The sequence below is a fragment of the Rhincodon typus genome, chromosome 4, assembly GCF_021869965.1.
Source record: "Rhincodon typus isolate 14 chromosome 4, sRhiTyp1.1, whole genome shotgun sequence".
NCBI classification, from domain to species: Eukaryota; Metazoa; Chordata; class Chondrichthyes; order Orectolobiformes; family Rhincodontidae; genus Rhincodon; species Rhincodon typus.
Window position 1 is genome coordinate 95,262,341 of NC_063335.1, and position 27,546 is coordinate 95,289,886.

Genomic DNA, 27,546 nt, shown 5'->3' on the forward strand with positions numbered 1-27,546 from the left:
GATGCCTTTGCTGCGCAGCTTTATTACACATAAAGAAACATTGCCTCAAATGGTGTTTGATGACCTTCACACCTTCATGAGGTCATGGGGAGCATGAACACCAGCATTGACAAAAGGCCTGTTTCGATCTAAGGTCTGAGTAGGACTGTTTGCTGACTGCACCATGCTTGGCTCCATTGCCATTCCTCAGATAATAAAGGAGTCCATGCCTACCTTCAGTAAGGTGTGGACAATACCCAAGCTTGGACTGGTGAGTGACAAGTAATATTTACACTGCACAAAAGACCATCTCCATCAAGATGGTCCTGATTGTTGTTCTCAGGTTATGCGCACAGAGGCAGGAGAAATCTCAGCTCTCTGAACCTGACCTATAAAAGTGGCAACTCTCACTTCCCATTTTTGGTCAGTGGGATGGGTTGGATTAGGAGCCAAGCCAGGTGACCCAGGAGGAGCTAAGGATGCTGCCAGTTCCAGAGAGTGACTGGGTGGAAAGTCTGCCTCGGGACTCCAGAACCCTGGCCAAAAGTTATAATAAAAAATAAAATATAAAAGAATCTTCCAGCCCTCATCCCTTATCCCTCACAATACTTCCTCGATTCACCTCATCCCACAACTACCCAAGTTCAACCCATGCCACCTAATGCCGTCCATCACTTTGCTACAGTTCCTCATGCTCTTAAGCCAACCTATTCCCCTCTACCTATCCCTCATATGCCTATGCCAAACTCTTGCCTACTTTCACCCATCACTTTTTCCTTCTGTGCTATCATGCTCACTCGCCTTACGTCCACAAAAACCTACACATGCAGGAAAAAAGATAATGTTCTATTATTTAAAGTTCAATGTTGAATATTGTACTCTGTTTTGAAAGGTACTCTTTTTAAAAAAAAAAATGACATATTTTGACAGTTGTCTCAGGTCTTGACAGGTCGACAATTTACAATACTTCTTGATAGGTCTTGACAATATTTGACAAGCTGGACAAATCCAAGGGATTTTTTTTACTTTTTTTAATTGATTCATGGGTGTCGCTGGCTGGCCAGCATTTCTAGTCCGTCCCAAGTTATCCTTGAGTAGATGGTGGTGAGCTGATGTCTTGAAGCATTGCAGTCCATGTGCTGCAGGTAGATCCTTTGCTGTTTATTGGCTGTTACTGCAGGATTTTGACCTGACGACAGTGAAGGAACAGTAATATATTTCCAAGTCTGGATGATCAGTGGCTTGGAGGGGAATTTGCAGGTTGTGGTGTTCCCATGTATCTGCATCTAGATCTTTGTAGATGGTTGTAGCTGTGTGTTTGGAAGGTGCTGTTGAAGGATCTTTGGTGAATTTTGTGCAGTACATCTTATATTATCTTATAGACAGTACACACTGTTGCCACTGTGCGTCAGTTGTGGAGGGAGTGGATGTTCGTGGATGTGGTGCCAATTAAATGGGTTGCTTTGTTCTGGATGGTGTCAAGCTTCTTGAGTTTTGTTGGGGCTGCACTCACCCCAGGCAAGTGGGGAGCGTTAATTCGCAGTCCTGACTTGTGCTTTGTAGATGGTGGATAGGCTTTGGGGAATCAGGAGGTGAGTTGCTCGCTGGACTATTCCTAGCCTCTGACCAGCAAGTTCAGTTTAGTTCGGTTTCTGGTCTGGCACTCCCAGGATGTTGATAGTGCGGGATTCAGTGATGATAATGCCATTCAATTGAATCGACAGTGGCTAGGTTATCTTTTATTGGTGATGATCATTGCCTGGCATTTGTCACACGAATATTACTTGCCATTTTTCAAACCTAGATGTTGTCCAGGTTTTATTGTATGTGCACAAATAGTGCTGAACATTGTGCTGTCATCAGCGAACATATCTGCTTCTAATCTTATGATTCAGGGAAGGTTGCTGATGGAGCAGCTAAAGACGGGACCCTCCCGTGAGAAACTCCTGCAGAGATGTCCTGGAGCTGAGATGACCGACTTCCAACAACCACAACCACAACCACAACCATCTTCCTGTGTGCCACGTATGACACAAACCAGCAGATAGTTGTCTCTCTGATTTTTATTGATTCTAGTTTTGCTGGGGCTTCTTGATGCCACACCCAGTCAAATGCAGCCTTGATGTAGAGGGCTGTCACTCTCCCCTCACTTCTGCAATTCAGCTCTTTTGTCCATGTTTGAACCAAGGCTGTAATGAGATCAGGAGCTGAGTGGCCCTGGCAGAACAAACTGGACGTCACTGAGCAGGTGCTGCTTGATAGCACTGTTGATAACACCACCACTTTACTGATAAGAGCAGACTGATGGGGCAGTAATTGGCCAGGTCAGATTTGTTCTGCTTTTTGTGTACAGGACATACCTGGGTAATTTTCCACATTGTTGGGTAGATGCCAGTGATGTAACTGTACTGGAAGAGGTTGGCTAGGGGAGCGGCAAGTTCTGGAGCAAAAGGCTTCAGTACTATTGCCGGAATGCTGTCAGGGTCCACCGCCTTTGCTGTCTTCAGTGTCTCCAACTGTTTCTTGATTTCACATGAAGCGAATCGAATTGGCTAAAAACTGACATCTGCAATGCTCGGAACCACTGGAGGAGGTCAGGATGGATTATTCACACGACACTTCTGGTTGAAGACTGTTGTGAATGCTTCAGCCTTATCTTTTGCATTGATGTGCTGGGCTCTCCCATCATTCAAGATCGGAATATTTGTGGAGCTTCCTCAGTGAGTTGTTTAATTGTCCATCACCATTCACGACTGGGTATGCCAGGACTGCAGAGCTTAGATCTGATCCGTTAGTTGAAGAATCGCTTAGCTGTGTCGATCACTTTCTGCTTGATCCGTTTCACATGTAAGTATGCCTGTTTGGTAGCTTCACCAGGTTGACCAATCATTCATTGCTAGTTATGCCTGGTGTTACTCCTGGCATGCCCTTCTGCACTCTTCATTGAATCAGGGTTGATCCGTTGGCTTGATGGTAATTGTAGAGTTGGGAATATGCTGGGCTGTGAGTTTACAGATTGTGTTGGAGTACAGTTCTGCTGCTGCCGGTAGCCCACAGCGCCTCATGGATGCCCAGTTTTCAATTGTTAGATCTGTTCAAAGTCTGTCGCATTTAGCACGGTGATAGTGCCACGCAACAGAATGTGAGGTGTTCTCATTGTAAAGGCAGGAGTTTGACTCTACAAGAATTATGCAGTGGTTACTCTTATCAATACCGTCATGGACAGATGCAGGCAGATTGATGAAGAAGAGGTCGATAAAGTTTTTACGCCTTATTGAATTCCTCATCACCTGCCGCAGACTCATTCTCATAGCTGTGTACTTTAGGACCTGCCAGCAAGATCAGGTATGTTGCTGCCATGCCATTCTTGATGGTGGACATTGAAGTCCCCACCCAGATTACATTTCATGCCCTTGCCACTCTCAGTGCTTCCTCTAAGTTTGTTCAACATAGAGAAGCAGTGTCATCAGCCGAGGGAGAACAGTATGTGGTAATCGGCTGGAGATTTCCTGAAGCCATGAGACTTCATGATGTTGGCAGTCAATGTTGAGGAAACCCAGGGCAACTCCCTCCTTACTGTGCCATCGCTTAGAGTCATAGAGTTATACAGCACAGAAACAGAGCCTTTGGTCCAACTCGTCTACGCCAACTGCTCTAGTTCCATTTGCAACATTTGGCCCATATCCCTCTAAGCCCTTCCTATTTATGTACTCATCCAGATGTAATTGTACCTGCCTCCTCCACTTCCTGTGGCAGCTTGTTCCATACACACACCACCCTCTGTGTGAAAAAGTTGCCTCTCCAGTCCCTTTTAAATCTTGCCCCTCTCACCGTAAACCGAGGCCCTTTAGTTTTGGACTCCCCTACCCTGGGAAAAAAAACCTTGGCTATTCACCCTATCCATGCCCCTCATGATTTTATAGTCCTCTACAAGGTCACCCCTCTGCCTCAAACACTCCAGGGAAAATAGTTCCAGTCTTTTCAGTCTCCCTGTATTACTCAAACCCTCCAATCCCAGCAACATCCTTGTAAATCTTTTCTGAACCCTTTCAAGTTTAACAACATCTTTCCTATAGCAGGGAGACCAGAATTGAATGCATTGTTCTAAAAGTGGCCTAACCAATGTCCTGTACAGACATAATGTGACATCCCAACTCCTATACTTAATGCACTGATCATTGCAGGCAAGTGTGCTAAATATCACCTTCACCAGCCCATCCATCTGTGACTCCAATTTGAAGGAACTGTGCACCTGCTCTCCTGGGTCCCTTTGCTCATCAATATTCTACAGGGCTCAACGTTAACGGTGTAAGCCTTGCCCTGATTTGCCTTTGCAAAATGCAACACCTCAAATTTATCTAAATTAAATTCTGCCACTGTTCGGCCCATTGGCATAACTGATCAAGGTCCTGGGGTACTCTGAGGTAGCCTTTTTCACTGTCCACTACACCACCAATTTTGGTGTCATCTGCAAGCTTACTAACAATGCCTCTTATTGACCTACAAATCATTTATGTAAATGATGCAAAGCAGTGGACCCACCACCAATCCTTGTGGGACACCACTGGTCACAGACCTCCAGTCCAAAAAACAACACTCCACCACTATCCTCTGCCTCTGACCTTCAAGCCAATTTTGTATCCAATTGGCTAGTTCCCCTAAATTCCATGTGATCTAACCTTGCTAACCTGTCTACCAGGTGGAACCTTGTTGAAAGCCTTGCTGAAGTCCATATAGACCGCGTCCTCCACTCTGTTTTCATCAATCTTTGTCACTTCTTCAAAAAACCCAATCAAGTTAATGAGACATGGTTTCCCACACACAAAGCCATATTGGCTCTCCCTGATCAGTCCTTATCTTTCCAAACACATGTAAATCCTGTCCCTCAGAATCCCCTCCAACAACTTACCCACCATTGATGTCAGACTCACCAGTTCCTTGGCTTCTCCTTACCACCTTTCTTATGACACCACGTTAACCAACCTCCAGTCTTCCGGCACCTCACCTGTGTTTATCAGTGATACAAATATCTCAGCAAGGGGCCCAATAATCTCTAGCTTCCCTGGGATGCACATGATCAGGTCTCGGGGATTTATCCACTATTATGCATTTTAAGACATCCAGCACCACCTGTTCTGTAAGATGGTCACTTTTCAAGATATTGCTGTTCATTTCCCCAAGTTCTGTAGCCCCCATATCCTTCTCCACAGTAAACACTGGTGCAAAATATTCCTTTAGTACCTCACCCATCTCCTGCGATTCCACTCATAGGCGGTGTTGCTGATCTTTAAGGTGCCCTATTCTCTCCCTAGTTACTCCTTTTCCCTTTATAGAATCTCTTTGGATTCTCCTTAACCCTGTTTGCCCTCCTGATTTCCCTCTTAGGTATACTCTTCCTGTCCTCACACTCGTCTACGTCTTCACTCAATCTCAGCTGTTCATACCTCACATTTGCCTCCTTTTTTGAGATCAAAGTCTCAATTTCACTAGTCATCCAGCATTCCCTAAACCTACCAGTCTTTCCGTTCGCACCAACAGGAACATGCTGTCTCTGAACTCTCATTACTTCATTTTTGAAGGCCTCCCACTTTCTGCCCATCCCTTTGCCTGCGAATACCTCTTCCAATCAACTCTTGAAAGTTCTTGCCTAATACTGACAAAATTGGCTTTCCTCCAATTTAAAACTTTAACTTTTAGATCAGGTCTATCCTTTTCCATGACTGTTTGAAAACTTATAGAATTTTGATCACTAGCCTCAAAGAGCTCCCAGCTGACACCTCAGTCACTTGCCCTGCCTTATTTCCCAAGAGAAAGTAAAGTTTCTTCCCTCTCCAGTAGGTACATCCACACACCAAATAAGAAAATTTTCTTGTCCACACTTAACGAATTCCTCTCCATCCAAGCCCTTAACACTATGGCAGTCTCAGTCCATGTTTGGAAAGTTAAGATCCCCAATTATTACAACCCTATTATTCTTAGTTATCTGAGATCTCCTTACAAATTTGCTTCTCAATTTCCCGCTGTCTATTGGGGGTGTCTATAGTACAATCCCAGTAAGGTGATCATCCTTCTCCAATTTCCCAGTTCCACCTAGATAACTTCACTGGACGTTCTTCCAGAAATATCCTCCCTAAGTATAGCCATAATGTTATCCTCAACCAAAAACAACCAAAAACAGCACTTCCCGCTTGTCTCTTGCCCCCAATCCCCCCTCCGTTCTATCCTTTGTATAGTGTCTATGCCTGGAATATTAAGTTGCCAGTCTTGCTCTTCCCTGAGCCATGTTTCTCAAATAGCTATGATAGCCCAGTCCCATTTTTCCCAACCGTGTCCTGTGTTCACCTGGGTTACCTGTCAGGTTTCTTACATTGAAATAAATGTAGTTTAATTTATCAGACTTACCTTGTTCTCTGGATTGCTGTTGCGTGTCTTGACTATTTAACTTGCTCCTCTTCTCTACCGTACCATCCTCAGACTTGTCTCGTTTCCCACTGTCTTCCCCACCACCCGCTCCCCCCCACACACCACTTACTAGTTTAAAGTCTCCCAAATTGGATCTGTCCTGCCAGTGGGACAGTACATATCCAGGGATGTGATGATGGTGTCTGGGATATTTTATTGGTTCATGAGTATGTCTATGTCAGACTTTTGCTTGATTAGTCTGTGAGACGGCTCTCCCAATTTTGATACTTGAGCGAGGAGAACTGTGTAGGGTTGACAGGGCTGTTTCTGCCATTGTTATTTCTAGTGCCTAGGTCGATACCAGGTGGTCTGTCCAATTTATAGAGTCATATAGCATGGAAACAGACCTTTTGGCTCACCTCATCCATGCCAACCATGTTCCCACCTGCTTGCGTTTGACCCATATCCCTCTAAAACTTTTCTATTAATGAACCTGTCAATGTCTTTTAAATGTTGTAACATATCTGCATCTACCACTTCCTCGGGCAGTTTATTTCTCATAAACACCACCCTCTGTGTGAAAACGTTGCCCCTCAGGTCCCTTTTAAATCTTTCTCCTCTCATTTTAAAATCATGCCGCCTAGATTTGAACTCCCCTACCCTCAGGAAAGACTTTTGCAATTCACCTCATCTTTGCCTGTCATGATTCTATAAGATCACCCCTCAGCCTTCTGCACTTCAAAGGGAAAAGTCCCAGCCTGTCCAGCCTCTCTCTGTAACTCAAATCCTCCAGTCCCAGTAACGCCCTTGTGAATTTTTTCTGCACCATCTCCAATTTAATAATATCCTTCCTATAGCAGGGTGACCAGAACTGTACACAGTACTCCAAATGTGGCCTCAGTAACATCCTGTACAACTGTAACATGATGTCCTGTACTCAATGGTTTGAGCAATGGAGGCAAACATGCCAAACGCCGCCTTTACCGCCCTGTCTACCAGTGATGCAACTTCCAAGGAACTATCAACCTGAACCCCTAGGTCTGTCAGTTCGACAACACATCCCAGGGATTTCATTTCTGTTTTGAGGCTTTGTAGTGATTGTAACAACTGAGTAGCTTGTGTGGCCATTTCAGAGGGCATTTGAGAGTCAACAACGTTGCTGTATGTCTGGAGTCAATTGGAGGTCAGACCAGGCAAAGATTTATTTCCCTGAGGACATTAATGAGCCAGATGGTTTTTTTTCCTGACAGTGATTTCATGGGCATCATTAGATTCCTCATTCCAGATGGTTACAGAATTCTAATTTATCAGCAATGGGATTTGAACCCCTGTCCCCAAAATATTAGCTGTTGCTGCATGATTAGTCTACTGATAGTACCACTAAGCCATTATCTTCCCTCTATTAATGCACCTTTTACATACAATCTACTCCACAGTTTACAATCCAAATAATACCTTATTTAACACACTGTCTGCAGGTGCCAGACTCAGATGCCCATTCTTCAACTATGATTACTGAGTGGCAGCTGTCTTTTTCAAAGCCTAGCATGACTCTGCCCTCACTTGGCATCCACTTAGCAGTTGTTAGATAGGCGTTAACCTTAGCTAACTTTTCAGTCTGAAATCTAAGGTATTTAGGCTAACTTTAACAACATTATATTGACTATCTCAGCACAAATCTGCAATCAAACCTGGGAACAATGTGGAAAGTGATGTAATATGTACATTCAGATTATCATATCGCTTTATATCCCCTCTGATTCACGTCATGTGCTGCTTTTTGAGGTCAGCTGACTGCCATTACACTTGCTGCAGAGGGCTGCCATCATGGATTTTCTTTGAACAGAGCTAAGTCTTCTATTAATAATTGACTGCATTATAACATTTTGGTTTTCTATCACTGCATTAATAACAGGGGCCTACTGGCACTAAAGAGACAGTGACTGTTTCAAATGATGGTGACTGCGATGGAATGGCAAGAGAGGGCCATGTCAACCCACAGTTCCCATGGCAGCTGAACCTGCTGACCCAGATTGAGGCTGTGCAGAACGAAGTAAACAGCAGAATGGATTTCATTGAGAAAGAGCTGAATGGTAAAATCAGCGCTGTCCTGCTTCTATCATTTTCTTTTAACATACAAACATATAAATACGAACCATTCAGCATCTTGACCTTGCTCTACCATTTGCTAAGATGATCATTTGATTCTGCATCATGTACATATCCTGCCTTTGCCCCCAACTGCCAGATATTTGCCCACTCACTTGCTATCGTTCTTCCTTATGTCCTCTTCACAACTCATTTTTTTACATATATTTGTGTCATCAACAAATTTAGTTACCATACAGTCCCCTAATTCTAAGTCATTGATATAAATTGTATGTAATTGAGCTCCTAGCATTGATCCTTGTGGAACTCCACTTGTCACATCCCGTCAGTCTGAAATTTACTCAGTTTCCTGTTAGCTAACCAACCCTCTATCCATGCGGTTGTGTTACCCCATACACCAAGGGCCCTTATTTTACGTAGTCCACCTTGTTAAAACCTTTGCACATCTAGGTGTAGCACATCCACAGGTTCACCTTTATCCTCATCCTCAAAAAACTCCCAACAATTTAGTTAAACATGATTATACTTTCTCAAAACCAAGTTGACTCAGCCTGATTACATTGAGAGTTCTAAGTGCCTGCTTTATCTCCTAAATTTAAGAGTCCAGTGTCATTGTATCATTATAATGATAACAGTTGTATCATGCACCATTCAAGTTGCACTGCAGAAATTCACTAAGGCTTCAAAGTCAGCACCTTCTAACCCATGACCACTGTCATCTATTTATCTAGTAGATAAATAGGAATACCGTACTCTGCGAGATCCTGTCCAAGCCATGCACCATCCAGACTTGGAAATATATTGCCACTCCTTCAATGTTGCTGGGTTAAAATCCTGGAACCCCACCCCACAATAGCATTGTGGGTGTAACTGCCCCAAATGTACTGCAGCAATTCAAGAATGCAGCTCACCACCACCTTTCTCAAGAGCAACAAGGAATTGGCAAAAAATGCTGGTCCAGCCAGCAACACTCGCATCCTGTGATGGAATTTTTAAAAAAAACGCTCTGGTTAAATATTAATCCAAGACAATCCACTCCGAAAAATGAGTTGGAGCAATGAAATTGCTAAATTTGTTTTGATAAGGATATAGGGGAATATAGAGCAAAGGTGACAAAACAGACTTGATATACAGATCAGCCATGAAAGAACAAGACTGCGGTGTTGAATAGTCTGCTCCTATGCCCATGATGTTTGTTTCATTGTGGTACTAAATCAGTGAGAAAAAATATTCTGCATCACATCAGAGTAGAACGCAGTTGTGTTCAATGCCATTTCAAATGTCGTCATCTTGCATGTTAAATTACCGTGTCCATATTTATAATTTTAATTGCTTGTGTAAACTTGACCTGGTTTACAAGAGTAACCTACCCCTTGTGGTGGCTCAGTCATGTCTTAATTTAATTTCTCCCTGAATTGTAAAAAAAGTAGTGTCCACTCCAACCCACTCTGCTCCTCAAAATCCCATTCAGTTTCCATGAATAATATCAAATAAAAGGTATTGTATAAAATTAGGACCAATTGTATTCCTTAAAATGAGAATTAGATTATGTTTCACACAAAGACTATACTCAGCATTAACATCTCAGAATTGTTATGATGCAGAAGGACACCATTTGGCCTGTTGTGTCTACACTAGCTCCGGAGCATTTTAACTTACTGCCAATCTCCTGCCTTTCCACATAACTCTGCAAATTGTTTTATTTAAATAATCATCCAATCTCCTCTTTGATGCTTCATTAGAACTTGCCTTCACCATGCCTCCAAGCATTGTGTTCCATATCTTAATGCTTGCTGAACAAAAAGGAGTTTTCTCACCTCGCATTTGCTTCTTTTGCAAAATAATTTAAATCTGTGTCCTCTAGTTCTTGCTGATTTTATGAATGGGATCATTTTCTTCCCATCTACTCTGTCCCCTCATGATTATGAAAACTTCTATCAAATTGCTATGTACTCATGATTTTGTCTATATTCACTTCAGAGGCATGGGCATTGATGACTGCTTTTCTTAACCATCCCTAGTTGCCCTTAGAAAGTGATGGTGAGCTGCCTTCTTGAACTGCTGCAGTCCATGTACTGTAGGTAAACCCACAATGCTATTAGGGAGGGAATTCCCCAGAGATCTAGACCATTTATACAATCCAGGAAAAACAAAGTTTACGATAGTGACCACTGGGGAATTCCGTTACAAAGTTTCTTCCAGCCCAAAAAATACCCATTGATATTACTGTGTGTTTCCCGTCTCTCAGTAAATTTTGTATCCATATTGCCGCTGTCCCTGTCATGACCTTTAATTTTTCTCTCAAGTCTGTTTTGTGGCGCTCTATTTGGAGATCTAAATGAAACACATCGACGGCTTTATCCTCATCAACCCTCATTGCTAGCTGTTCAAAAAAATTCTGGAAAGTTAGTTAGACATGTTTTTCCCTTTAACAAATCTATGCTGACTCTTCTGAATCAATCCCACTTTTTAATTCTATCCCAAATAATTGTTTCCTAGCCACTGAAGTCAATCTGGCTGGTCTCTAATTGCGGGCTTATCTTTGCATCCTTTTGAACATTTGTTTGCAACTAAGTCTAAGTCCTCTGTAAGGGAAGATTGAGCAATTATTGCCGTTGCACCATCAATTTCTACTTTCACTTCCTTCAGTATCCTTGGATGCATCACATCTAGTCCAAATGCCTATCACCTTTAAGTACGGATAGCTTATCTCCTCCTCCTTATCAATTTTAAACCCTTTTAGTGACTGAGGCTCCTCCTCTGTCACCATGGCTTCGGTAGCATCTGCCTCATAGTTAAAGTTGGATGCAAAAAAATTTATTTAATATCTCAACTATACCTCATGCTTTTAAGTGTAAATCCCCTTTTTGGGTCCCCAACCAGCCCCACTTCACTGTAGATGTGCTTGAAGAACACTTTGGGATTTCCCTTTGTTAGCTGTGGTTTGTAGCACATAGTAAAATGGTAAATAGTAGAAGTGTAAAATCTGTAGTGGCCTCACTCTCTCTGTGTTTATATTTAGATACAACTCCCACAAAGCAAGATGATTAAAAATATTTAACTGAGGAATGTTCCCTTATTAAACCAATCATATCTTCCCAACCAATCATGTAAGTTCCCTTTTGTATTTTTGACACTGTTTGAACTTGTAACAAAGTTTTTGTTCTTTTTTTCTTGTTTTCTCCCACTCAATCACCTAGTTCTGGAAAGTTGGTTGGACTTTTCTGGGGAACTTGAGCCACCAGAACCACTTGCACGACTCCCACAGCTGAAACGCCACATCAAACAACTCCTGACAGACTTGGGAAAGGTGGAGCAAATGGCAACTTGCTGCTCTCTCTAGGAAGACCAGAATTGGTGGAGTAGGGAGGGAGACTGAAAAAGAACAGAATGGATTGAAAAGCACACAGTGGATTGGAACCATTGAGAAGCTAATGATTCTACAATTTGAGTGTAGAAGGATTTGAGTTCTAACAACAACTTACAAGAAAGGAAGAAATGGAATGAAAAGCAAATGGCCGATTAGATATCCTACATCAGGCTTAAGTCAGAGCTTCTCTCTCATTCATAGCACTTGCAGCATAAAGTAGCCCCATTGTTTTGTGAGCACTTGCATACAGTACAGAGAGTATTATAATCACTGATCAAGTGTGCACACATTCCTTCGCAACTGATCATGAAACTCTTCAATAACATTGTGGAAGGGCTTTTGGCTACTCAATGAGCAGTGTATGTAAGATAACACAGACTGGTCAACAGCATTTTGTGATTAGGAGTAACTGAATCTAGCATCTGTTATCACAGAAGCTGGAATTACTTCAAAACAGTGCAACTCCTGAAGTCATAGGCTAGAAAACGACAGTTTCCTCAGTTGAGTCTGATTGCAGTGAAATAATGCAGAGATGATCAGCTTACGCGTTTGAAATTGAGGTTGCTTTAAATCACTGCAGTGATATTCATTGTGTGCTTTGTGATAGTTGACTACTTACATGGTCAACCCCAGGAACAGTTTGGAAAGAGCTGCTTATTCCTGCAATGTGGACATACAAGTTCCTTTCTCCATCAGCTCCCAGCAGCCAAACCTTAGTTCCAATATGAATTCTCAACACAGTACTTACTGCGTATTATGGAGAGAAAAAGAAACCCGGATGAAATATATTGAAATGTGCTGGCTTTTTGAGAGGTGGACGGGGCGGTAGAGGTAGAATAAATGAACCTTCGTTGAGGCCACTGTTTCTGGTCAAAAATTGGATTGAGAGATCCTTCGGTCTTAGTGCCACAGTCTGAGATATTAAATTGCTGTATAACACTCTCAAACTCATTACAATTAGAAAACAACTTGAAACTTGACAGTAGTGAAAATACAATTTGAGGTGTGCAGTATTGCAGAAGACCTCAGTCTGTAAACCCCTCCTAATCTGAAATCATTTTGCCAAGTGGATGCAACTTGTAAAGACCTGAGCTCCACCATGAGTTTTGTATGCTATTGTCTGATATAACAACATAACCGAGAGGTTATTATGTTCAAAGACTGTATGTGCCCAAGTTACTTTTTAAAAAAGTAACTCCAAACTCCACAGACACTCCATCATTCTTTCCTCGGTCACAGGCAGGTCGAAGAATATACAAACACAATTCATTTATCTGGCTGTTGACTTCCCTGAATCCTTTTTCATCCTGAAACACGTGTTTTGTATACCCATAATTAACTTGTTTCTGAAAATGGTGCTTAAAATTGAGGACGTTCAAAATAGGTGGAGTGAGGAAAATGTATTAACTTGGGAGTTTACGCACAGAAAGCCAGGAAGACTTGTCAACGTCTGGTTGCACCAGAAATGGTTCACTGGGAACGGTATCTGTAGCCATGTCGGTACAACAGACTTAGTGTAGTTACATTAAAAGAAAGATATGAAATTTGCAAGCTGTGCAAACAAAATCCGTTTATAAGGCAATCCAGTATTACCTTATATGGGTCTCTTTTTTTTTTTAATCTGCTCAGAACACTCAGCTGCTCTTGTTCAGAAACACATGAGGTATAACAAAAGTGAATTGAGCGCCAGGCAGATGTATTTGCCATCAGGGTGTGTGTCAACAAAATGTATATCTCAAAAAAAAAGTGTATATTTGCATTATATATATAAAGTTCTGGCAGCTGAAGTTCCTCCCCTTTTCATTTCATTTCTGTGTATAAAACAATTCACTATGGTGTGTTTTTTAATTAAAAAAAAAAGACAATAAACATTTAAGCAGCAGAATACATCTGTTGTCCTATTCAGTAGCAATGGCTGTCATCACCAATCTGAAACCATTAGTCTCCTACTCAATCTAAATTTGGAGGTACATTGAAGAATTGCTCCATACATTTGGGCACTCAATACACTGCTGGGGAGGAAGCTTAGTAAAGAGGAAGTTTGGACATTTAGGGCTGTTGGTCGGAAGGAAGCAGTGACAATTACTGATTATGTGTTTCCACAATCCAAGCAGAAATATGTACTAATCAAACAATTGTAATACGTAGTGGAATCATACCTGACACACAAGAAGATGCATGAAGTTTTTGACGATGAATCATTTAAGCCACAGGTCATTGTGCAGAATTTTTTCAGGATAATATTCAAAGCTGAACTGTCTTCAGATTCCTCAATAATGAGCTTCATTCCATTACACAACAGTACTTTTAGTATTGCTTACTTTTCATCTCCATGTGCAATGCTTCAGGTAACAAGGCAGTCCATTTCCCATATGCAACTAGACTTAGATAACATCCAGACTTGGGCTGATAGTGGCAAGTGCCTGTTATGCCTTGCAACGGCCAAATAATGACCATTTCCAACAAAAGAAAACTGAACATCATACCCCAGAGATTTTTGGTATCTCGATAATATTCAGAAGAGTTGGAGTCACCATTGACCAGAATTAAAGCTCAAGCTACCACAAGAAAATGTCATGGATACTAAGTCCAGGTTGGAGGCTAGGCTTTCTACAGAAAGGAATAGAATGTAGGAAAAGATGAGGTTATGCGCTTTGGCACAAGGAATAAGGGAATTAAGTATTACTGAAGTGGTGAAAGACTGCAGAACGATTCAATACAGAAGGATTTGGGGATCCTGGTGCACGAATCACAAAATGCTAGCATCAGTGTTCACCAGGTACTAGGAAAGAATAAGGGAATCTTGACCTTTATTTCAATGAGAAAATAGAGAGGGTTTGCTAAAACTGTACAAGGCACTAGTCAGACAACTTGCATAATACTGCAGAGTCCTGATTCCTCCTAACTTAAGAAGAGATATACTGGCATTAGAGGCAGCCCAGAGAAGGTTTACTATGCTATGGAGAGTCTCTTATAAAGAAATGTTGCTTAGGTTGGGCTTGTACTTGTTGGAGTTTAGAAGAAGAGAGGAGACTTCTTTTTAAAAGTAATATTCATTCATGTGATGTGGGCATCACTGGCTAGGCCAGAATTTATAGTTCATCCCTGATTACCCAGAGGGCAGTTAAGAGTCAACTACATTGCTGAGAGTTTGGAGTAATGTGTAAAACAAATTAAGTAAGGATAGCATATTTCTTCCCTAAACAATTTTTCTGATGATCAACAACAGTTTTATGATTATCATTACACTCTTAATTCCAGATTCACCATTGAATTTTCAAATTCCATCATCTGTCATGATGATGGGATTCAAACCCATTCCCCAGATTATTACCTGGATCTCTGGATTAATAATCTAGCAATAATAGCACTTGATTGTTTCCCCTTGGGGGAAGAGTGTAATAGCAGAGGATGTAATCTCAGAGTAAGGAGTTGCGCATTTCAGACAGACATGATGAGGATTTTTTTATATCTCTGGTGATGAATCTTTGGAATTCTTTACTGCAGAGCTGCCAAGGCTGGAGTGCTAAGCATATTCAAGATAGGCAGATTTCTAATCATTAAAGAATCAAGACTTATGAGGATAAAGAAGGGAAGTGGAGTTGAGGATTATCAGATCAGCCATGATCTCTTTGAAAGATGAGTACAGTTACAACACCATTAAAAATGCTTAAAGCCCTCCAAGACAAAATTGTGTATATTCTCACTCCCCATCTTATGCATATCCACCACCACCATGGTACTCTGGCTGAGTTTGGACCACACCTTATACTTGAAAAATTGCCATTGCTTCATTCAGCCTAAATCCACAATGCATATCATCTAGAAGGACAGGGCAGCACTTTATTAACTTTATCATTAACTTTATCACTGTGGTTTCCCTTTCAAGTCACTGATCAATCCATCTGGGATGCATAATGCTCATTCTTCATCATCTGAGGTAAAGTTTTGAATTTCCTAACAAAGAATTGAGGGAGCATCTTTACCACAATGACTTCGGAGATTTTAAGAAGAAAGCTCACTACCTTTTATCCTTTCATAGGATGTGGGCATTGCTTACAAGCCAGCACTTCTCAGTCTTAACTGCCCTTGAATAGAGTGGCTGATATTCTATATTAAACAGCAGTTAAGAATTAATCGTACTGCTATGGATCTAAAGTCATTAACCTGGAGCAGATAAATATGGCACATTTCACTGCCTAAAAGACATTAGCAAGCTAAATGTGTTTTTTTTATTTTTGATAATCTTTGATAGTTTCATAATTCCTGATATTTTAAATTAATTAACTTTAAGTTCCTCCAGCTGCCATGATGAGATTTGACTCTATGATTCTATATTACTTCTCAAGCGATATTACCACTGCTCTACAACTTCCCCTTATCCTCGGATAGACAATAAAAGCTGATCTTGCCAATTTGATGTCCATCTTCTGAGAATGAAGCTTTATTTTCAGAACAGCATAAAAGGAAAAAAGAACCCTGCAAATTATAATATACCCTGGATAACATCTCTGAGAAACATCTCAAAAAAATTTGTATATACTGAATTATTTTGAAATGTGGTAGCTAGGGCAGTTTAATTATACCTTTGAATAATGGTAGCATTATGCAATCTATTATTTCCTTAATAGTTCACTGGAATATAAACCTACATTATGTGCTGAGGTCCTAGAATGCTGCTTGAATCTTCAACACTTTCTTAAAACAACTTGGTATCAAATACACCAGGAAGACATTCGGTATTTATGATGATGAACACAGTGTACAGTAGCTATAAAGCACTATAATTATGTTGTCTTGAGTTCTTGAAAGGAGAGAGCAAATGCAAGTCCTTTCATTGCAATATAATTTCGCCTGGGATGCCACAACATGTTCGTGTCATTGGCACTGAATCTGTAGTTGAGATTAATATCAATGTTTTCAAAGAATTCTAAATTGATCACACATGAGGAGACCAATAAGCCTTGTGCTGGCCGAAAGAGAGCTGTTCAGCCTAATCCCACTTTTCAGCACTTGGTGTGCAGCCTTGTAGGTTAAGATACTACAAGAGTATGACCAAGTACTTTCAAATGTGATTAAAGTTTCTATTTTAACCAGTGATCCAACAGTGACTTCTAGACCTCTGCTATGGACCAACCACTCACTTTTAATGTATCATTGATGTTGAGGTCATTGACCCTCCTGTTATATTTATTCTGCTAACTTCTACTGTTAGGCCACTGCTTTATTTAAGTAGGAAAGAAACAAAGAAAGAAATTGCATTTATAGAATCCCTTTTGAAACCTTTTTGGTGTTTGCTCTAAAACACCAGATGAGTGGTGGTGTAGTATTATCTGACTTACTTGTGACTCCAGACGCTCAGCAATTGGATGACTCCTAAATGCCCTCTGAAATGACCTGGTAAGTCATTGAGTGTTATCTAATTGCTGCAAAATCTCATAAAATGAAACCTGATGGACCATTCAACATTGACCAAGGCATTAGAAATTACAACAACCTCGTCAACCTTGCAGAGTCTTCCTTGGTAATGCCTGAGGGTCTGTGCCAAAATTGCGAAAGCTGTCCCACAAACTAGTCAAGCGATAGCCTGCTATGGTCATAATCAATCATACATAAGAGACAAAACTCCAGATAGAACATCACCATCCCTAGATATATCCTGTCCCACCAACACAGTGGTAAACAGACCAAAAGAAGTTGCCCTGAGATTCCTCAAAATCATCTCTGGACCCTATGAAGTCCCATGGCATGAAGTCAGACGTGAACGAGGAAACCTTATGTTGGTTTTCATCCACTGCCCTCCTCTGTTCTCCTTTATGTTGATGGATCCACTGAGTGTGGCAAGGACACAGAATATACTCTGGGCGGGAAGTTTCAATGTCCGTCATCAAGAGTGGATCAGTAGCAGGTTAAAAGATAGGCTGTTCAGATCGGCAGAACAATAGCAAACGGAATTTAATCCTGAAAAGTGGATACATTTTTGGGAGGCACAAATAAGGCAACAGAGTAAATTGGGACATTAGGGAATACAGAGGAACCTAGTGAGCACACCCATAGATCCTTGAAGGTAACAGAACAGGAGGAAATGGTGACTGAGAAGGTATTAGGGCATTTGCTATTATTAGTCAAGGCCATAGCTGGAAAACTAGGTGCAGTTCTGATGGCCTCACTTAGGAAGGATGTGATTACACTAGAGTCACAGAGATGTACAGCTTGGAAACAGATCCTTCAGTCCAACTTGTCCATGCCGACCAGATACCTTAGATAAATCTAGTCCCGTTTGCCAGCATTTGGCACATATCCTTTTAAATACTTCCTATTCACATACCCATCCAGATTCCTTTTAAATGTTGTAATTATAACAGCCTCCACCACTTCCTCTGGCAGCTCTTTCCATACATGCACTACCCTCTGCGCGAAAATGTTGTCCCTTAGGTCCCTTTTAAATCTTTCCCCTTTAACCCGAAACCTCTGCCCTCTTGTTTTGGGCTCTTCAACCCCAGGGAAAAGACCTTGTCTATTTACCCTATCCATGCCCCCATGATTTTATAAACCTCTATAAGGTCACCCCTCAGTTAACAACACTCCAGGGAAAATAGCCCCAGCCTATTCAGCCTTTCCCTATAGCTCACACCCTCCATACCTGGCAACATCCTTATAATCTTTTCTGGACACTTTCAAGTTCCACAACATCCTTCCTATAGCAGGGAGACCAGAATTACACACAATTTCGATAGTGGCCTAATCAATATCCTGTATAACTGCAACATGACCTCCCAACTCCTATACTCAAAGCACTGACCAATAAAGGCAAATGTACTAAATGCCATCACTATCCTCTCTACCTGTGACTCCACTTTCAAGGAACTATGAACTGGTCTCTTTGTTCAGCAACACTCCTCAGGTCATTGCCATTAAATGTATAAGTCCTGCCTTGATTTGCCTTTCCAAAATGCATCATCTCAGATTTATCTAAATTACACTCCATCTGCCACTCCTCAGCCCATTGGCCCATCTGATCAAGATCCTGTTGTACCCTGAGGTAAACTTCTTTACTGTCCACTGCTAGTTTCTGTGTCATCTGCAAACCTACTAACCATATCTCCTGTGTTCATTTATATAAATGATTCAGATGATTTGGATCACTAGAAAAGGAAGCAGAAAGATTCTTATGGATGTTACCTGGCTGGAGCAATTCAACTATGAAGAGAGACTAGATAGGAGAGTTGTTTTCCTTAAAGCAAGGAGTCTGGCCCGGGGGTGTGGAGGGCAGAGGGCGGGGGTGCTGATTGAGGTGTAAAAAATTTTGAGGGGCACGTACAGAGTAGATAGGAAGAAACTTTTCCCCTTGGTAGAGGTATTGATTACCAGGGACACATTTAAGATAAAGGGCAGGAGGTTTTAAGGAAGTTTTTTCTCAACTAGAAGGTGATGGGAATCTGGAAGTCACTGCCAGAAATGGCAGTCATCACAACATTTAAGAAGTATTTAGATGAACACTTGAAATACCATAGAATACAAGTTTATGGGCCAAGTCCAGGTGCTTAATGACAGATGCAGATACAATGGGCTGAAGGATGTCTTTCTTTGCTGTAAAGCTCTATGTGCTGAATCTTTACAAGTTGTGACAAGGATTTTGGAGGGATTTTCGTGCAAACCTAATGGGTTTTCTTGCCACTTTTTGCCAAATACGCCTTATTAAATACCAACACTCCCTATGTTTTCTGTATGACTTTGGCCCATCTTAACTGGAGCGCTGATTTCAGCTCAATAGCAGATATCCCAGAATTTATCAGCATCCCTTATATCTTTAAAAGCCAATTGTTCACCCAGACAAATACTATCAGTCCGGAGATGCCCTGCATGGTTCCTGACATCTGCCCCCACTATTATCCAAGGACCAGGAGTGGATACCATAACAGTAAACCATTCCAGCTTGGTCTAAGGTTGCCATTTACATTAAAGCGGGTCTCAATGTCTGGAGGAACGCCCAGCACTATACAAAGAAGGTCAATGACCTTCTCCACTCTGCCAGTGTAAGTGTCACCTTTTGTCTCTAATATCTCACATTCACTCTGTCTCAGCTACTGTAACCACCTCCCACGTTGATGTGACCCCGTTAAGAAAGCACAACAACGCTTCTACTTCGTCAAGAGGCTAAGGAAATTCGGCATGTCGTAAAGACTCTTACCAAATCTTATAGATGTACTATAGAAAGCATTCTATCTGGATGCATCTTGGTATGGCAACTGATCTGGGACTGTAAGAAACTACAGAGAGTTGTGAACACAGCCCAGTCCATCACACAAACCAACTTCCATCCATTGACTCCATCTATACTTCTCGCTGCCTCAGAAAGGCAGCCAATATAATCAAAGACCCCTCCCAGCCCAGTTATAATCTCTTCCAACCTCATCTGTCAAGCAGAAGATACAAAATCTTAAACACACGAACCAACAGATGCAAGAACAGCTTCTTCACCGCAATTATTAGACTTTTGAATGGACCTCACCAATTTTAAATTTACTGTTGACCTCGTTCTTCATGCACCTTCTCTGCAGCCATAACATTATATTCCTCACTATTCTATTACCCTTACGCACTTTGTATGGTATGACCTGCCTGTACTGCATGCAAAACAAAACATTTCACTGTACCTAGGTACATGTGACAATAATAAATCAAATCAAAATCAAATAAAAAAATCAAGACTCATGCTCTGCCACCCTCATTACTGCCTGCAACCTCTTCCCTCAGTCGCTGTCATTCACTCCAAACCCTGACATCCCCATCCCCGCATACCATCTGCACTGTCTACCCTCACTCTAAACATGCACCAACTGTAAAAGTTGGGGGGTGCCACCCACTTTCTTCTCCCACAATGTCTACCTTGATCTTATTCCAGGAGGAAAAGAGCCCACAACAAGGTGAGCTGATCAAAGTCTTCGAGGTATTAACAGGGAAAGACGGTTCAGATAAGGATAAAATATTTCCACTAGAACTAGGGGGCGTAGTCTGAGAATTAGGGACACACAGCTCCAGAAAGATGTTAGGAAGTACTTCCACACACAAAGGGTGGTAGATGTTTGGAGCGCTTCCACAAATAGCAGTTGATGCAGGATCAGTTGTTAATTTTAAACCTGAGATGGATAAATTTTTATTGAGCAAAGGCATTTCATTGAAGGGCAGAACAAGCTCAAAGGGCTGAATGGCGTACTCTGTTCCTATGTTCCTAAAGACGAATGGTGGGCTGCTCGTGGGGAGGGCTTCCTGACTCTGACTGCCCTGAGTGGCTGACTTTGCGTCAAGCCTGTGAACTGGTATTGGAGGCTGTCCTTGACTTACTGTGCCAGGACCCCACTGAGGCAAAGCTATTCCCCTTAACCACAGCAAGCTTCCTGCCACTTCCTGTGTTAAATGGCACGACTATACAATAGTACTTGGAGCTTGGTATCTCTGGCTAAGGAGGCAAAGTGCAAAAAGGCAAGTAGGAATGCTGTGAGCTCAGAGTAAGTGAGCACTAAGACAGCAAGCAAACAGGGCTGAGATGCAGCCTGGTCCAATCCATGAGCTGGGTGTGTGTCCCTGTGTGCAAAGTGTCCTTATGACTTCATTACAACAATAGTTGCTGCTTCAGTCTAAGGTGTAGAAGTGTCCTGTAAGTGTGTTGCAGATGTGTCATGAGAGTTCTTGGAGGTTGGCATATATCAGATGCCAATATCCATGGACATGGGTGCATTTGGCCAGTGTCCATGGAGTGCGTCCTGAGATTTGGTGCCCAGTATCCAATATGGAGATTGTTCAAAGCAAGCAGTGAGCTGAATCTGCTAGGTATCCACTCTTAGTTGATGTCCAGCCTGTTTGGTGCATTTAGTAAGAGAGGAAGCTGAATATTAATGAGATGACTCTGGACATCAGGAAGGTATTTAACAAGCAATAAGCCCCCTTAATTAGCAATTTGCCTCTACTGAGTGAGAAGCTCACTACGCTGCTTGTGAAAGTCATAAATAATTAAATAAGATGTTCCCAGTCTTGACTGACCCTGTTCAATACTACCAAAACCTTGCCATCGCCCCACATTACTCAGATCCCAAAAAGATTCCAACGTATAACTCTGTGACAGTATGACAGAGATGCTGGATTGAGTCTGTGGTAAGCGGTAAGGGAACCAACAGGCAGGATAACCTCATAAAACCAAAAGAACTTCCGATGGTGTAAATCAGGAACAAAAACAGAAATTGTTGGAAAAGCTCAGCAGGTCTGGCAGCATCTTTGAAGAGAAATCAGAGTTAACATTTCGGGTCCGGTAACCCTTCCTCAGATGGATAACCTTACTTGGCCTCATAATCACCAATCTGTCTGCTGCAGATGCACCTTTTCAGTATCAGTAGGTATGAGTATCAGAGAATCCTTATGAGACGAAGTCCCATCCTTACAATAACGATATTCTCCATCGTACTGAGAGGCACTAGCACGGTGCTAAATGGGACAGATTTCAAACAGATCGAGCAACTCAAGAATGTGCATCCATGAGGCATGGTGAATCATTGGCAGAATTTCTTCCAACCATAATCCGTAACCTCAGGGCTAACTTCCAGCATGTCTCCCTCTTTGCCTTATTACCAAGTCAGGGGATCAATCAGGGCTCAATGAAAAATGCTGGATGACATGCCAAAAGCAGCAACAGGCACTCTTAACACTGAGGTATCAAGCTGGTGAAGCTCCCAAACAGGATGATTTGCATGCCAAACAGCATAAGCAGCAAGTGATAGACAGAGGTAAGTGATCCCATAACCAATGGATCAGATTTAAGCTCTGCAGTTCTGCCACGTTTCGTTGTGAGTGGCGGTGGACAATTAAACATCTCTTTGGAGGAGCAGGCTCCAAAAATGTCTCCATCCTCTGTGATGGGGGGCTCAGAAAATCAGAATAAATATAGAATGAAGTATTGTTGCCCATCTTCATTCAGAAATGCTGAGTGGATATTCCATCTTGGCCTCCTCCTTAGGTCTACAGATTCACAAATACCAGGCTTCAGCCAATTTGATTCTACCCAACACTGGGTACTGAGTACAAAGTCTGTGGATCTTGATAACATTCCAATATGTATGTTCCAGAACCAGCGGTACCTCTAGCCAAACTGTTCCAGGTCAGCTACAACACTGGCATCTATCTGACAATTTAGAGCATTGTCCAAGTTTGTCCTGACCACAAAGAACAGGCCAAGTGCAGCTGATTACTGTTGCCTCAGTTTCAACAGTTTATCAAGGGGCACATATTTAACAATGAACTGCTCATTGATGACCAGTTTGTTTTTCACCAGTGCGATCCAGCTCATCACCTCATTACAGCCTTAATCCAAACGTAGACAAAAGAGTTGAACTCCAGAGAGAAGGTGAGAGTGACTGCCTTTGATATCAAGGTCATGTTTAATTGATTGATAATGTTAACAATGAGCTCCAGCAGAACTGACTTGAGAATTGGTGACAGCACTAATGAACATATGCAGAAGGAACTGAACAACATCCAAATTTGGGTTGATAAGAGGCAAGTGACATTCACACCACACAAGTATCAGGCAATGACTGTCTCTAGCAAACAAGAATCCAGCTATTGTCCTTTGTCATTCAATGGCATTGCCATCACTGAATCTCCGACTGTCACATCCTGGGGGATTACCATTGACCAGAAGCTAAATTGGAGCAACAAAATGCAAACATTACCAAGTTTGCTGATGACACAAAACTGGACAACATAATGAATTATGAGGAGGACGCAAGGAGCCTTCAAGGTGATTTAGACAAGTTGATTGAGTGGGCAAAACGGCAGATGCAGTACAATATGATTAAATGTGGAGTTATACATTTTGGTGTGAAAAGCATGATCACTTTCTCAAGGGAAATTAGAGATTGGTAATAAATGCTGGCCCAGCCAGTGATGCCCATATCCCATGGATGAATGTAAAAAAAATTAAACTGCAGTCAGTGTTATTTCAGGGTTAGTGCTGGTGTGATAGGTATACAAACTGTGTGGCTGATGCCCTCTAAGTTAAAGGTCCTATTTGATCTTGATTTATCTGATTTTAGATGGTTGAATAATAAGAGTCATAGATTTCAGTGTCCCTCAACTAGGAGGATGAAATCTCAATCTCTGCTGATTGCTATGGCATGTCCTCATTGGAAAGTAGATACTGGATGGCTGCTGATGTCTTAAAATCTGTACTTAAAGAGAAAGCCATTCATATACAGAATTATTAACTGGGTAATAATCCCCAAACTGCAGTTTATATTCCCAAATATTTTCATTAAGGTAGATTGCTTCCCCTACCATTCTCACTATTTTGCATCTTTCCAAATATCTTATTTACCAGTGCATTGTCGTTGCTCATCATTATCCTGCTCAATGTGACTCTTTTGTCCACATCCCTCGCACAGAAACAGGCTTTCAGCTCCTTATCCTATGTACCCCCAGCTGGGTCTTTGTGCCTGCTATGTTATTGGTCTCCTTCGTCAGCTTCTCTACAATCGGCAATACTTAAGAGCATCATCCTCTCGAAATTCTCCAGAAAACTTGAAAGATCAAGTGCCTATGCACAAATACGTCAGTGCTCCTTTTAACTCCACTACTTGACAGACACTTGATTTTTGGAACTGTAGAGTTCACCTGATCTTCATTGAATTTGTGAGAGGATAATCAAATGCCATGGAACATGTTTATTTAAAAGAGTTCGGGTGTTGCAAAGACAGGAACCCAGCTATTTTTCAGTATCAGAAAAGAAACCTTCATTTTCTCCCAATAGTTTTGTCACATTTTCTGAAGGAATATGAACATTGGAATAAGGACCATGCATAGGCTACTTGGCCCTTTGAGGCTACTCCACCTTTCAATAAGATTGTGGTTGATCTGATTTTAACCTCAACTCTACATTCCTGCATATCCCTGACAATCTTCCATTCCCCTGGTCGTCAAGAACTTATCAACCTCTGACTTAAAAATATTTAAAGATTCTGCATCCACTGCCTTTTGGGGAAGGGAATTCTAAAGATTCACAGCCCTCTGAGGGCAAAAAAAAGGTCCCCTTATTTCTTCCAGAGGTGAAGTGAGAGTGACATCAAAGCTGTGTTTGACCAAGTGTGGCATCAAGAAACTGTAGCAAAACTGGAGTCAATAGGAATCTTGTGGTAGCTCTCTGCTGGTTGGAGTCATAGCTGGCACACAGGAAGATGGTTGTGCTTGTTGGAGGATAGTTATCACAGTTCCAGGACATCTCTGCAGGAGTTCCTCAGGGTAGCGTACCAGACTTGACTACCTTCAGCTGCTTCATCTATGACCTTATCTCCATCATAAGGTCAGAAGTGGGGATGTTCACCGATGATTGCACAATTTTCAGAACCATTGTAACTCCTCGGATACTGAAGCAGTCCATGTACAAATGCAGCAAGCATATCCAGTATCCAGGCTTCTGCTGAACAGTGACAAGTGGCACTAATACCACACTAATGCCAGGTAATTGCCATTTCCACCAAGAGAGAATCTAACCATCATCCTTTACATTAAGTGGTGTTACCATCACTGAACATTACCCCCACTACTATCCTGGGATTTATTGTTGACCAGACACTGAACTGGACTCACCATGTAAAGACAGTGGCTACAAGTGCAGGCTGGAAGTCTTGCAGTAGGTAATTCATTCCTGCAATGCCTATCCACCATATTTTGTTTTTATTTATTCCTTGGATTTTATTGCCCATCCATTATGGGAAGGCAATGGCCCAGTGGTATTATTGCTGGACTGTTAATCCAGAGACCCAGATAATGTTCAGGGGACGTGGATTCGAATCCTGCCACAGCAGATGGTGAAATTTGAATTCAATAAATATCCGGAATTAAGAATCTAATGAAGACCATGAATCCATTGTCGATTCTTGGAAAAACTCATCTGGTTCACTAACGTCCTTTAGGGAAGGAAACTGCCATCCTTACATGGTCTGGCCTACATGTGACTCCAGACCCACAACAATGTGGTTGACTCTTAACTGCCCTCTGGGCAATTAGGGATGGGCAATAAATGCTGCCTAGCCAGTGACACCCTCATCCCGTGAATGAATTAAAAAAAAAGCCCAGAGCGTAGTTAAGAGTCAACCACATCTGGAGTCACATGTAAAGATGGCAGTTACCCACCCTAAAGGACATTAGTAAAACTAGATGGGTTTTCCAAAAATCGACAATGTTCATCATTAGATTCTTAATTCCAGATTTTTTAATTGAATTCCACTTCCACTATCTGCCACGGTGGGATTTGAACCCAGGTCCCCAGAACATTATTTGTGTCCCTGGATTAACAGTCCAGCAATAATAGCATTAAGCTGTTACCTCCACATCTACGAGGCATCAGTCAAGACTGTGATGGAAGACTCCTCATTTGCTTGAATGAGTGCAGCTCCAACAACACTCAAGAAGCTTGAAACCATCCAGGTCAAAGTAGTCTGCTTGATTGGCGCCACATCCACATACAACCACTCCTTCTATCACTGTCACTTAGTAGCAGTGGTACATATCATCTGCAAGATGCACTGCAGATATTCACCAAAGATTCCTAGATAGCATCTTGCAAACCCACGATTATTTCCATCTAGAAGGATGAGGACAGCAGATATATGGGTATGCCAGCACCTGCAAGTTCCAACAATAGAGAATCGAACCATTGCCTTGATATTCAATAGTGTTACCATCACTGAACACTGCCCCCATGACTGTCAACATCCTGGGGTTATCGTTGGCCAGAAACTGAACTGGACTCACCGTTTAAATACAGTGGCTATAAGGATGAGGGCAGCAGATACATGTGAACCCTACCAACTGCAACTTCCCCTCCAAACCACTCACCATCCTGACTTGGAAATATAAAGTCATTCCTTCAGTGTCATTGGGTCAAAATCCTGAAACTCCCTCTCTACTGGTATTGTGAATATACACATGTCACATTTACTGCAGCAGTTCAAGAAGGCAGCTCTCTACCATCTTCTCAAGGGCAATTAGGCATGTGCAATGGGCTCTGCATGGTAACGATTTCCTCCTGTCTGCCATGCCTAAGGAAAATGTCAGGAACTATGCAGGTCAAATCCAGACTGATAGTTCTTGTCTGGAAAAGATGGTGTGGCCACAAGTGACATATGGGATATCTGCTGAGTGGTGAGCTTTTCTAGGAGTGGCACATGGTAAGATGGGGCTGGAATTGGACATGACAAGCACCTTAGAGGCATGGTAGGTCGTAATGAGGCAAGTTCAGTCAGATACAATGAGAAAGCTTGCAGCGGAGGTAACTTGAATTTAGCCAAAAGAAATGTAAGATTCAGCCCCAGTGCTCACACCAAGCAATTGCAAATAGTTTGACAAGACTGCTGATCTACTCTTGTCCATTTCCAGGTTTGGCTAATTTGAGTAACCTGGGTTCAAGTTTATCTTTTCACAGGCAATGGCCAATGGGATTCGGTATTCACCCAGTAGGATTGGCCGATGCTGTCAATGCAACTGGTATTTCAAGTCATCAGACTTTGACATATTGAGATCTCTCTGTCCTTCTGCTGAAGACTTCATGTGGACAACCTACCCCACTTGGCATCAGTAACTCAGAGTAATACCAATACCAATGGCTGGTGACAGTAAATCTACCCAAGGAATCTCAA

At 41.9% G+C, this 27,546-nt stretch overlaps 2 protein-coding genes across 8 annotated transcripts in view; both read left to right on the forward strand.

The window, feature by feature from the left end:
* The window catches only part of phf20l1 (PHD finger protein 20 like 1), a 115,617-nt gene extending 101,875 nt beyond the window's left edge, over nucleotides 1–13,742 (forward strand). For 5 of the 7 annotated variants that reach the window (XM_048595525.1, XM_048595528.1, XM_048595530.1 and 2 more), the window contains 2 exons: nucleotides 8,297–8,474; nucleotides 11,691–13,742. In XM_048595525.1, coding sequence (XP_048451482.1) covers nucleotides 8,297–8,474; nucleotides 11,691–11,833 — 321 coding nt within the window. In that variant the 3' untranslated portion in view covers nucleotides 11,834–13,742. Of the gene's footprint in view, nucleotides 1–8,296; nucleotides 8,475–11,690 lie in introns of those variants that run through there. The other 2 variants (XM_048595532.1, XM_048595529.1) reach the window with 2 other exon arrangements.
* Nucleotides 13,743–27,121: 13,379 nt separating this feature from the next.
* Nucleotides 27,122–27,546, forward strand: part of tg (thyroglobulin) — a 299,968-nt gene continuing 299,543 nt past the window's right edge. Inside the window, exon 1 of the mRNA XM_048596176.1 lies at nucleotides 27,122–27,179. Within this exon, the coding sequence (XP_048452133.1) occupies nucleotides 27,122–27,179 (58 nt within the window). The remainder of the gene's footprint in view (nucleotides 27,180–27,546) is intronic.